This window comes from Theropithecus gelada, chromosome 5 (assembly GCF_003255815.1).
Source record: "Theropithecus gelada isolate Dixy chromosome 5, Tgel_1.0, whole genome shotgun sequence".
NCBI lineage: Eukaryota > Metazoa > Chordata > Mammalia > Primates > Cercopithecidae > Theropithecus > Theropithecus gelada.
The window spans coordinates 25,300,855-25,314,726 of record NC_037672.1 but is presented as its reverse complement, the minus strand read 5'-3'; the positions used below and the strand labels follow the sequence as shown (position 1 = coordinate 25,314,726).

The following is a 13,872-nucleotide window of genomic DNA, read 5'->3' as shown; positions in this document are numbered from 1 at the left end:
CTTTCCAGTTTGTTGCTGCTGTTGTTATTTTAGAGGGGAAACTTCACTCTGCGCCGATTCATTAGATTTGGAAACTAAATTGGCTTGCACATCATCATAACTGGTGGCCATCTAGGGGTTCAATGACCCAAAAAAACCAATATATTTCACGTTATTTTTTGTAAGATTAAAGTAACCATGCAGTACTTACAGCAAGGAATACAAGATTATTCTAAATTCTAAATCAAGTGACTCACTAGCAATCTTAACCTCTGGAGGCCTCACAATTCAAACCCCAACTACATGTTTGTTTCTAACTTAACAATGAGTATATAGCAAGATGTCTTTTGCAAAATCCTCATAACTTAGATTCTTTCTTTGGGCAGGTCAATAACAACTGAACTTGCTATGATTTAAAAATTATGGGCTGGGCATGGTGGCTCATGCCTGTAATCCCAGCACTTTGGGAGACAGAGGCATGCGGATCACCTGAGGTCAGGAGTTCAAGACTAGCCTGGTCAACATGGTGAAACCCTGTCTCTACTAAAAATACAAAAATTAGCCAGCTGCAGTGACGCATGCCTGTAATCCCACCTCCTGGGGTGGTTGAGGCAGAAGAATCACTTGAACTCGGGAGGCAGAGGTTGCGGTGAGCCAACACTGTGCCACTGCACTCCAGCTCAGGGGCGACAGAGCAAGACTCTGTCCAAAAAAACAAAAACAAAAACAAACAAAAAAAAAACCTTATGTAACTTCCCCATTTACCTTTGTTTCATATTAAAGAATACTATCCCCACTTCTAGGACCCCCCTCCCCATCCCCTGAAAGACAAACTATTATGTGTTCCTTCCTATACCAGACAAAATGACCATCTTATATTGGAAAAGCAAGTTATTGCTAAATAATATTCTCCAATTTTGTTGAAATCAGCTTTAAATGATTCTGATTCGAGAGATGCCCCTTGAGTGACAAAGCCCATTTCACCATTTACATGGGGGAAAAAAATCTCTTTAAAGCACTACATAGTTAAAAACATTGACATGGAAATTAAATTAGTAGAGCTATCACTTTGATGTGATATACATGGTAAGATTGTAAATACACCAACTATAATATAGAATTTAATTTTATCTTTATGAAGTATTCTGAAATCAAAGACGATAATACATGCATCAGGCACATTCGACAGAAGACTTTTACAATGGTTTACATTTCCTTTTTATTTATTCCTTGAAACTGCTCATATTGCAAGTTTTTCATGGATGAAATATGGAACTGAGCAGATTCTTTTTTTTCTACAAAATTATGGTATAAACTTGCTCGATTTTCTATCTTATTGCTAATAAACCTTACAGGCGCACAGTTTGTAAGATAAACCCCTTAAGGACTGAATGCGTAGAGCATGCTGCAAGGTACAAGAAATAAGCTAAAAATGAGCATATAAACCTACATCTGGACCAACACAGTACTGAATGCTGGCAAACATTTATCACGACACGGGGAAATTAACAAAAGGAGATACAGTTCAGTCCTGAAAGGGTTAAACAGAAACCCTAATATATTATTGTTTCTAACCATCCATCCCACATTGCAGTGCTTGAAAACAAAGTGTAAGTCTGGCACAGAAAATTACACACATTTGTTCAGTACTCATCAGAAACACAGCTGCTTTTGAAATCAAAGTAACTTGGTTACTAACTGAACAGCATTTTGTTTCAAAAGGAACCTCCTCCCCAGTGGATTTTCTGGTTAGCATGACTAGTTAGGTTAGTTCTCAAAAACGGCATTGGAAGTTTTTTGTGAAAGCACAGATGGTACCAGTTTCATTAAAAACAACAAAACAAAAAAAACTAACCAGTTATGATTGCAGATAAGTCTGTGCAGTAAAAGTGACAAACATTTCACGATTAAGTCATGTATAAGAATGCCTTTAATTGCCACAGTTTAAAGAAATGAGCAGCAAATTTAGATAGCATACTAGTGTTCAACTCTGAAATCACTCAAAATATAAAGGGCATTTTTAAAGCTTTTAGCTTGCCTTCTCAATCTATGTGATAAATTAAATGGAACAAATAAAAACATATTGGATCAGAGACTCAGCTTCTATGTGTATGTTTAGAAATTGCATAAAGTCATGAAAGCATAAGATACATTTCTAAAACAGAATTTTTAAAAATTCAAACATACTATAACTGAAGCACTCACCATTCTAAGAAGAGAGTCTTTCTGCGGGTAAATGATCAGCATGTCTAATAATGCCATCACTGGAGGAGGGGACACAGTCTACTATAACCAGAGGACAAGGTTCCTATAAATTATCATACTGAAAATGATTCACAAAACCATGAAAGAAAAAATTTAAGCAGCTGACAAAAAAACCACTGATAAACAAAAAGCTACAATGGACAAATCGTTTCACTTTTTAGTCTGTGGTATAAGAATGGCCAAAAATAGGTGGGGAAAAATGCCTGTAAAAGTAGATTCTTGGACTTTTCAAAAAAAGAGAGAGGGAGAGAGAGAGAGAAAAGGGTTTACAGTATAATATTTCAATCATCTTAAGGAAAGAAACAATAAAAATAAAACAAACGTTTGTTAAAAAAGCACAAGTTCATTTTAACAAAGTCATGAACTTGAAAAATTATTTTTGAGCTACAAAAATGGGTAAGGAATAGTTTGTTCTTCAAAAGTATCTCTTTTGTTATTGGTTAATTTAATATGATTCCTTAACTAAATACCAAACCTAGGAAGTGGAGGAAACTTGTGGCCGTTAAAGCAAAGCAGCACTAGAAACATGTCCATGCTCTGAACAAAAGCACTGTGTAATGACTCCTGCCATGACTCCACAGAGAGGAATAACTATTACTCAGAAATAAGCGGTCTGTAAGAAAGAGACGGTGAACAGTTAGAACAAAGAAAGATAAGGCCACAATGAGTTCTGCCCTTGATCACTGAAACAGATTTAAGGTGTGAGGCAGGATTAGCTTATAAGAGAGATGTGAGTGACTGGAGCAGATTTGAAGAAAAAAGCCGATACAGAATAAAATGCAGCCTGGGGGTGATTAAAAAGGCTTGCAGTAAGAGAAAACTGCAATAACTGATTTAATCACCTAACGTGCTTTACAAATGACTTTCCCCTTGAAAACTGAGGAAAAGGCGATTTAAAGATGTTAGGAAGAATATTTACAGTGGCATAGTCTGAGCATAGAGTGAGTGATGAAGACAGCGAAGCTGAAAAAAAAAATGCTACTAATAATAATTTCTAAAAAGTCTATTAATGGAAACTTTTTCAAAACAGCCCAGGACACCAGAAAGACAATGTTCTGTAGGGAAACACTGTAGGAAGTTACAGTTTTGCATTCATAAGGTACTGTGGCTCCTGTTTTATGGGACAGTAAAAGCTTACCACAATCTAGAGGTAGTTTTTACTCTAACAGGGATGATTGTATTACTAGACTGTGTTGTATAACATTACATATGTGATTCCTGTACTAAATGTAGCCCAATGAGTCTGCTGCAATTTCGAAGAAACCAAACAAAAGCATAACCAAAGTTCAGGAATGAAAGCAAGGTAAAACTGGCGGGTTTAGCATGCAAGGCCAACATACAACCCTGAATGCAACCAAATCTCAACTGAAAAGAAAAGAAACATTTTCTGAGTTAGGAGATGTTTGTGGAGATGCTCAGTACTGGAAAAGAGAAAACAAACAAAAAAGGCAGAGAAAAAAATGAAAACATAAGTTACATTTGCATTTTATAATCTTACAACTATCTGTTTCTAAAGTACTGTCTTCCAGCTATTTTAGTTGATCATCTAATAAAAGCATCTTATGTTTTAAGATTACAATGATGTTCTGGCTAGCTACCCCCTTCAACACCCCCCCAAAAAAGTAAAGATAATAAAACATGCTTTTGCTGACATTTTCCTCATTCTACCATAAGGGCACCATCTACCAACTGGTAGCAAATACTTCCCATATTTTTTGTCACTTGCCAACAAGGCAGAAAATACCCTGCTGAATGAAATCACTGGGAACATTCCAAGTTCAAAATAAAATGTTTAACTTACACATAATACAAGTTATGTACAAGATTAGGAGGGGGGAAAAACCTGAACAAATCCTGGAACACACATTATGTATTTACGTTATGGGAAAAGGGGAGAAAACACTTCAAATATCAACATGTTCTGTGCCATTAACTCATTAATAGCTAAATGGCCACACCAAATTGCATGTGAATGTTAGAACCTCTTGGATAACCACTATAAGTCCATTTAAAAAAAAAAAAAAAAGGAACACACAAAAATTACTACCAACAGTGTCTGAGAAGAGAGACTAAGTTAACATACATTGCATGTATTGCAGGCAAGGCAGAGGCATTTTTTTTTTAAAGCTTTTGCACAGACTTCATATAATCTTAAAAAAAAATACATAGGCCTTTACAAGATTTGACTTGCTGAAATCCAAACAGTTTTGACTCACGAAAAGTCATAAGACTTCAGCTGAAAATAAAAGAAAAAAGTTCCAGCCTAGACCAAAAAAAAAACCTGGAAGAGTATGACAATTAGATTAAACAAGCATGGTCAGGCTTGGAACCTGAATGTATTTTAGAGCAAAAGCTCAAAGGTAAGTGGGGAAGAGAACAACCTATTTGGTAACAAGGTGTACTATAATACCGTGATATAAAAAAAGGTATGGTGAAAATGTACCTTTTACTAAAGCTTATACAATATACAAGTTCCTTGGTCCATAAAAACTGTGTTAGATTTGTGTCTTCTAGTTTGTTCAACTTGTATTCCAGCCACATTATTTACTTCTTGCCCATTTAAACAAAACCAAACAAAAACCAACCAACCAACCAATCAAACAGCTGAAAAACTTGATTTCCAATAGTTTGTACATTTTGACTTTTTTTTTTTTTTTTTTTTTTAAACTGTGGCTTCTGCATTTCAAATCAGCACTTGCAGAGAGATAACGGGGTTTTTGAATAGTATCACCTGGTATGAAAAGTTCCTAAGAAACCACAAAAGATTGTTCATTTTTTCTCCTTTTTTGACTTTTTGCCACACTCAAGTCAGTTTAAGTCCTAGCAAAAAGACGGTAGTTAGGATACCACTGTGGCTGTAGATGATGTGACACTGGTTGAATTTGTGCTGGCGTTTGTGTAACTTCCCTCGCTGTTTGTGTTTGATTCATTAGGGGGCACCTGGCTTGAATTGGCTCGAAGGATTGCTCCTGCTGCACTGCAATGTGGCCGCGGCCCTGGTTCTGGTGTGTAGGTAAAGGTAAGGCTGGTGGAATAAATGATTCCATCATTTCGGACCAAAGTTACTGGAACCTGGACTGGTTGCCGGACCCATCTCCAACCTTCTCGGAATGCAGAAATGTCTGGGACGACACAGAGCATACTCTCTCCACACCTGAGGAGGAAATATAAATCACTTAAAAGCACTTTAAAAAGCAAAGTACATGTTAAAAATGAGACTTAAGACAAGGTTGTTTAATACATTACAATCAATGCCAGGAAAGAATCTCCTGTACCCACACCCCTCACAACCTCTGGATGATGTAAAAAGTTTTATCAAGTACCTGTACATAGTTTCAGCTTCTACATCCCCAAACCACACTCGTAAATTTGGAGTGAAATTCTGTCCTGTAAGTTCAAGCATTGCTACGTCCCCACCGCCATTCAACTGCAATTCATAGAAAATCACAACACTGAGAAAACTTTTCATTTTTCATTAAAGTACACAAATTAGATTCTCATTCAACTTCCATTTGTTTAAAAAAAAGGGCAATTAAAATGTTTTTTATTACAAAGCTAGCTAAAAACATTTCAAGATAACACACAAGTTTATTTAAATTTAAATTTTCTGGCAAATACGCTCCTCCTAATTTTGTTTTTTTAAAAATCAACAAATGGTGAATATAAAAATCCCCAAATCACACAATTGGAGAAAAATCAAAACTCCCATGAAATGAAATGATGCCAAGTCATAGCTGAGAGTAGCTGCAAAGAGCTAAAGGCCAACTTAGACTAGGCAGTCTCACCTGAAGGCTCTCTACGACAGGCACAGGTGTGACTGGGGCAAGGACAGGGCCCATTCCCTCGTAAAATGTATACTCTGCCTTATCTGTGCTAATGATTGTCCAGGAAGCGCCATCATTTATCATCTCTTTATTTGGTTCTTTTGGACATGGAGTGGCCTAATAAAGAAAGAAGTTTAGAAACTAAGTTTTATACAGTTTGCATACAGTTTTATACAGTTTGCATCTCTTAACTCAGACAAGAGTTAAGAGAATTCAGTAAAAACTTATAAACTTTCTAAAGCATGGTACTTTGCCCATCCCTACATAAACACAAACAGAATACTAATACAGAAACCCCACAGACAGCAGTTTTTCTTATAATACAAACTATTTCAGTGACATATTAAATAATAATAACTTTCAGAGCAACCATGAGTACACGAATGCAGGTACAAATTTCATTAATAGCAGATCAATATCTGTGATGTAAATGGCTGTTTAAAACTCTTCGGGAACTCCTAAGAAAGAGAATGGGGGTCCTCATGCTTAGGCAACAGCTAGAAGCTTATGCACGTTCCATAGGAGGGAATCAAGATGGGAAGGCAAAGCACCTACCCCTTCCTTAACACACCTAGACCAGGGACTCAGCATGCCCATCAGTGTGTGTGTGGCCATCTCTCTGGAAAGGAGTTTCACATGAAACTGTGACTATCTTATTAAATCATCTGCCCATGTCATAACCTCATGAAAGCCTTCTGAGTAAATGTAAAACATTAGCTTTTAAAGCATGTCATCGTTACTATCTTGGGAAACCACGATGTAAATCTGATGAGATTTTGAGCCTTCACCCAGAAAAATGCTTCGTCTATAAAATGTTTGCACACAATTTCAGAAGATTCAATGAGCACTGAAAATCTATTTTTGGATATCCTGAGGGGCTCTTTGTTCGTCAATTAAGAACCCTAGAACTAGATGTTAACTCTTTCTCTGAGAACGTTTTCATAATTTTGAGTTCTTCCTTGAGGAAGGATTGCTTGCATGTCTGAGGATTGTGTGTTAAGGATGCTCATACCTGAGATCCCTATCTGTGTATAGCTTCATGTATTTGTATATAATTAACAGCAAATGAAAATTTCATATTTTTGCAAGATGCTAACCTCACAGTTTGTATATTTTAGATTTCACCAGTAATTTAAAAACATACCTGAAATTGAATTATTCTTTCTTGAGAAAGGCACAAGTACATTCTTTCTGTATCCTTAAGGTAAAATGCACATTTATGGAGTTGTGACACAGGATCATCTGCATCCAATAATGCGGTCTGCTTATCAACTTTCCTAATTATCTATATTTGACAATTAAGAAATAAAAGATCATCAATACATGGAAAGGATTTTCCTTGTGTACAACATCAAAAGTACATAGAAGTTATATACTGTATAATAATACATCAGTTATTTGTCATACGCCTACATGTATAAAAACATTCACAAACAAAAGGACTAGGAATAAAAAACACTTTTAGATTGCAAGCAGGTCAGAATATAGAAATTGTTACCCTCTTCCCTGAACATCTAAAAAAAAAAAAAAATCAGGCAGGCAGGCACTTGTTTTCTAGGTCAGTACTTTTCAAACATTAATGCCCACTGAAATGAGCTGGGGTTCTTGTGAAAAACACAGGTTCTCATCTAGCAGGACCCTTGTTGGGCCTGATATGCTGCATTTCTAACAAAATCCCAGGCGATGTTAATACTGCTGGCCTACAGACCATATTTTGAATAGCAAGTTCTGATGATATTTTCCAATAATATGCATAAAATGACAAATATTCCAACATCAAACGGAAAAATCTCTAGAAGGCTACTGTCAGTGCAAACATCTTATATCCATTATCCAAAACTTACGTATTTAAAAACATAACAAAATTAAACTCATTTTATAGATTACAAAATGGACTTAGAAAGGTCAGATAAATTGCTAAAAATTACCAGTTTAGTAGCTGAAGGACCAGAATATGTCCTGATCCCAGGGCTGGCTGCCTGTCCAAATGATCTCTAAATCTTATAATCCAACTAGTCCACAAAACACATGAATATCTGAAAGATAATACTATCAAACCCTATATGACACTTGACACCTAGAATTAATGGCTAAGGAGATGATGATGATGAAGAGCAAGATTGGACACAGAACTTTTACTCTTAGTTTCCTTTTCTATCCATCACTTCCAACAACATACAAACATAACTATCGCTCATCTCAAAATCAAAAGTAAAGAAAACCCTGACTACATGCCTGTCCCTCTCACTACCTGTTTCTCTGCAAATGCCTCTTCCTCACTGTCTAATCTCCTACAGTCTCTCCCCTTTTATCTCAAAGACTCCACTACAACTGCTTTTCAAAGCCACCAAGGATTTCCAGACAGATGTATCTCATGACACTTTTCTGTCCACATTTTAGTTCATTTTCTCAGAAGCTCTTAACACATTTTGCCTTCAGAACCACACCTGCTCCAACTGACCTTTAGAGTGCCCAGAGGCGAGTTCTCAGCCCTCTTTTCCGCTCTTTATAATCTATACTGTTTAAAATTTAAAGGTTGACAACTCCTAAATTAATTATCTCCAGACTTATCTTCTCTCCTGCATTCAACTTGTATGTACACTTAACTACCTATTCAACATTTCCACTTATGATGTCTAACAGGCATCTCAAGCTTACCATATCAAAAATAGATTTTTTGATTTCCTCCTAAACTTGATCCTTCCCCAACTCACCTAGATCAATAAATGGCACCAACATTCACTCAATCCAAAAACCTTGAGTTATCCTTAATGCCTTGCTTTTTCTCATATCCAACCATCCAATCTCCCAGCAAATTCCGTCAGGTCCACTTTCAAACTAATCTGTCACCCCTCAACACCTTACTACTATGATCCTGGGTCTAAGATACTATCAACTCCTGCCTCAATTACGACAATAATCCAAGCACCTGTCTCTCTGCTTCCACGGCCACATCACTATGCTCTCTTCTTCATCCAGCAGCCAGACGTATGCTTCTAAACAAAAATGGGCCGTTATGTTTAAAACCCTCCAGTGGCCTTCTAACATAGGGAGATAATATGAAGTCCTAACCCTAGATACAGAGAGGGATCCTACAAGATCTTGCCTAGTTCTTGCCACTTGACCTCTCCTCCCTCCGCTCCAGCTCCATTGGTTTCTTTACTAGTCATCACACATCCCCTGCCTTCAGTTCTGTACTTGTTCTGTTTGCCTGAAATGCTCCTCCCTCAGTTGGCAGTTCTTTGACTTCATTCTGGTCTCTTCAAATACTGCGCCTTCAAAAAGACTTCCCTGACCTCTCTAAGCGCTCTTCCAATTCTCTATCCTTTTATTATCTTGTTTTGTCTTCTCATCACTACATAAATCCTTTACATGGGTATTTGGCTTATCACCCTACCAAAATGTAAACTCCATGAGGAGAGGCACTCGACTTTGCATGTCAGAATTCCTCAGTCATGAAACCCCTAGAAAGATTTATTTATCAGCATCTTAATAATGGTACTGCAACTTTTTCTAGTAAGTTAATGTTTTATTGCAACATTTTAATATAAAGCCATACAGTTTTGAGTGTAAAAACTTCAATTAATGACGACTTTCAAGTAAGGCAGACTACTGGTACTTTACAAACAACTATAAATGAAAATACTGTTTTAAATTTGGGTCTGTCTTCTAAGTGGTTTGTATTATAAATTATTGGGGATCAGAATCATCCTCCTAAATTGTGCTTCTGCAGTACAAGCATTTAACACTAAAGCAAACAAACATCATCCTTGGAACAGAGAAAATGAATGAGAAGAGAAAAAAATGAATAAATGCTGGTTGAGATCTTGTGCTTGCTTCTGTCTCCTGCTCTGTTTTTCATGCCCTTCATTCCCTAATGTTACCCTTTTTATTACAATTTGTCTCAACTGCAAAGCTTTACAGATTACTATTACTATACTTCATGTCTTTAGCTTATTGCATTGACATGGGAAATAAAATCACCTTGTACAATCATGACAGAGGGCAAAAAAAAAACAGTAACACAGAAATGAATCACTGGCTTAGAAAATTGTAGATCAACCCGGCCTCTGCTGAAATGGCCCCAGAAAATAAAAGCCAGTGGAATATTGCACCAAAAAGATAAATAGAAGGCATGTTTAGGAATATTAATACTAAATGTTCTTCTACTCACCCAACCTCTTCAGTTTGACCTTGAATGAAACTTACTCATAAATCCCCTTCATCTTGAATATAAATAAATTGTATTGTTTCAGAAAAGGAGAGGGAAAATTGGGAGGGGGTGGCACTATAGAGCACTTTTGTTTTCATTTAACTAACAAAAGCAGTTTTTACAGTTTAAGATCTCCTTTTTAGTGGTTGTTGAGATAGGATCTCACTCTGTTGCCCAGGCTAAAGTCCAGTGGTACAATCACTGCTCACTGTAGCCAGGACCTCCCAAGCTCAAGTGATCCTCCCACTTCTGCTTGAGACTACAGGTGTGCACCACCACGCCTGGCTAAATTTTTTTTTGGGGTGGGGGTGGCGGTGCGGGGTAAAGACAAGGTCTGACCATGTTGCCAGGGCTAGTCTCGAACTCCTGAGCTCAAGTGATGCCAGGGCTACTCACCTCTCCTTCTCCTGCCTTCACCTGTTGAAGTGCTGGGATTGCAGGTATGAGCCACCATGTGTGGCTGAGTTTCAATGTCTTCTATTGAACAAAAGCCCTAAATCCTATGCCCCTCTCCCAAAGTTAGAAACACCAATTTTATTTAAGTTTTAATAAATCTATCTTCTTGTGAGACAGTAAGCTAACAAAAATTATGCTTATATTTTAAAAGAAATAAGAATTTCTTCTTTATGAAAACTTGGTCCTACATTGGGATATGGCAGGTACCACAAAAAAATGAATACATTATCTGAATTAGTAAAGAAAACAAATGTAATTTATAGTGCCCTCTACTGAACATCTTCAGATAAACAGCTAAAAAGGAAATTGCCACCAAAATATATTGGAAATCATTTAAGAAAAAATCATTAAGAACGTACTTGTAAAAACTGGCTAATTACCTTAAAGCATTTCTGAAATAAGGTACAGTATAACTGTCAATTATAAACAGCTCTGATTACTAACACATCTTTTAAAATTAAAAAGCATAAAATTGAGGTGTGTTTTTCCATTTGAATGTTGTGACTTTCCTGTTTAAAGAATTAATTTTTACTTCACATTATCACTAAAGCAAAAGTAGAGCCATACCAATCTTGGTAGTGCCATGCCAGTAACTGAGCACACAAGTTTGACTGTTTGTCCATAATGGATGTAGCCATCTCGGACTGTGAATTCTTCTCCTTCTGATTCATCATCATCCACTACAGTAGGTGGAAAAAGAAATCAAATTGTTACCTTTTTGAATTCATTTTATGATTAGGCAAATGACAAAACTTAATATATCCATATATCTCATCAAAAGAATTTAACGATTTCACACTAAAAACATTCATTGCACATTTTTATACTCACAGAGATGAATAAAAAATGCTCCCCACTGCTGTGAACTGGCATGAAAATTACCTCCTTCTACATGCAAGTATCTGGTACTAACTGTCTGGGATCGTAGTCGATTAAACAGAGCCACCTTTGTTCCTGAGGCAATGCATACTGCAAAGAAAAAAGAGCTCTTATTTATGTGATTGGAGCAAAAGGTGGGGAGGGAGCAAAAGAGGAAATTCTGCTTGGCAGTGTATAATTATTCTTTCTTATCATTTAACAGTTTGACAAATATTTTCACTTTCCAAGACAGTATAGATGACACCAAAAAAAGAAGTCAAGGTAACTGTTACTAATAATGTCAAGCTAATGATATCAAATGTCCATAAAAATAATTTTAAAGTGAAAGCTACACAGTATGTTTAATGTGGTGCTGATTATTACAGAAAAACTTACTTCTAAAATAATGAATGTTAGACCGTAAAAATTTAAATGATGACCTATTTAAAGGATGTGTATCTAAATATACTGGTAAGAAAATATTTTCCTGGAATATCACTGAATGGAAAAGCAGACTATAAAATACTCTGTACGCTGTGGTTCCACTAGGCAAATGTATACATTTTTAATATGAGTTTTCATCCAATTACACAGAATACATGCATAGAAAACGGACTAGAAGGATGTTTATCAGAGTTGATGGTAAATGCCTCTGCATACTGTGATTTTAGAAAATTCTACTTTCTTCTAAATACCTTAAAGTACCGTATGAAATTTCTTGGAAATAAATCTATGTAAGCAGAAAAATATTCTGAAAGTGAAATATGTTCTCTGTCATCAAGAAACTAATATTCAGTACAAACACAAAGTTAAAGCAGTTATATAAAACCATGTAATTTGAAATGCAAATAGCCTGAATACAAACATAATATACCTCCTAGTACAGGAGAACACACCACCACCTTTGAAGTAGGTTTTGCTTTCCAGCAAGAAAACAAGAAACAAAGGACAACAAACTTAAATCTGATCACGATTCTAGACTAAAGATTCTCTCCTTGACCAAACTTTTAAGCAGGCTGCTCCGAGCATTCAACTAGTATTCGTCCTTGAGCCCTGTCATCAGTCTGTTTAGCTCAGCTGTAGCAAGAATCCTCCTAAATTATCCCCCACTCTGGATCTATGATCATCTTGGCCTGCCTTTAGCACAAATCCTAAGTTAGGTCAGAAAGAAACCTTCTACCTTTGATGTCTCCTTTTAGTAAGTTTCCATCCATTGACCCTCTCACTCTGCTTCATCCCCACTTGTCTTTGTTGTATTCTGAAATGGAACTTGGTTATATTTTCCCCTGTTGCAATAGTACTGAATGAAATCTGTCTTTCCAACTAGTGCCCATGCTCTATTTCTTTTTGACTCTGCCAATTTACAGAAAATACATTAAACTACACCAAATAAATGAAATTAGCAAAATCCAGTATGTGGAAATCTCTAGTGGCCAAATGTCTCAACTTACTTAAATAAATTGCAAGAGTTGGTGTGTGTGTGGCGCGGGGCGGGGGGGGTGGGAGGGGTGGGGGGTGGGGGGGTGTTCATAGATTATACTCAAGGACATGTCACAGTATAAACTGTAGTATGTGGTAGATTTGAATTTTGATTCAAGCACTCTGATTTTTAAAATAACACTTTAGACCATTTTACATTTGAACATTGATTGGATATCCATCAAACTAAAATAGGGGCAGAAGAAAGTGGGCCTGGAGTACAGGTATAGATGAAGATAAGGTTGGTTGAATTTAAGATCACTGTTGAAGTTAGAGAATGAACATAAGAGGTTTCATTTTATGATGCAATTCTGTCTACTTGAGTGTGTTAGAAATTTTTCCATAATAAAAACTAAGTGATATTAGTGGACTGAGTGGACTAAAATATAACCAATACAAAAAAAAAAAAAAAAAAAAAAACCCATGAGCTCATAATAAAACAAAATGAAAAGAAAGCAAACAAAACAAAAACTCTAAAACCCCACTGGTCTCTTTCAAGGAATGTTATCATTGTTCTGCAAATGAGTAAACAAGCAACTAATCCTACCTTTTCATTACATACTACAATTGAAGCAAATAGCTGATATGGCAAAGTTCCTCTTTGTAGAAAAAACTCCAGCTAACAAATGCAGAAGTTATGAATTTAAAAAATTAGAATATTGCCTCTTTGCAGCATTTAATGAAATGGATTTAAACATCATCGATGGCTATTAAAACCATTAGGTTAAAGTTTGCTGAGGAACTTTATGGGTAGAATAGACTAACGACAGCTGAACTACTATAATCAATCCTAACATG

At 36.3% G+C, this 13,872-nt stretch overlaps 1 protein-coding gene across 5 annotated transcripts in view; it reads right to left on the bottom strand.

The window, feature by feature from the left end:
- Nucleotides 1-1,097: 1,097 nt before the first annotated feature.
- RBPJ (recombination signal binding protein for immunoglobulin kappa J region) overlaps nt 1,098-13,872 on the bottom strand; it is a 114,716-nt gene continuing 101,941 nt past the window's right edge. For 4 of the 5 annotated variants that reach the window (XM_025384971.1, XM_025384967.1, XM_025384968.1 and 1 more), the window contains 6 exons: nt 11,569-11,706; nt 11,305-11,417; nt 7,213-7,353; nt 6,030-6,185; nt 5,568-5,671; nt 1,098-5,398 (listed from right to left, as the gene is read on the bottom strand). In XM_025384971.1, coding sequence (XP_025240756.1) covers nt 5,083-5,398; nt 5,568-5,671; nt 6,030-6,185; nt 7,213-7,353; nt 11,305-11,417; nt 11,569-11,706 — 968 coding nt within the window. In that variant the 3' untranslated portion in view covers nt 1,098-5,082. The remainder of the gene's footprint in view (nt 5,399-5,567; nt 5,672-6,029; nt 6,186-7,212; nt 7,354-11,304; nt 11,418-11,568; nt 11,707-13,872) is intronic. The other variant, XM_025384972.1, reaches the window with a different exon arrangement.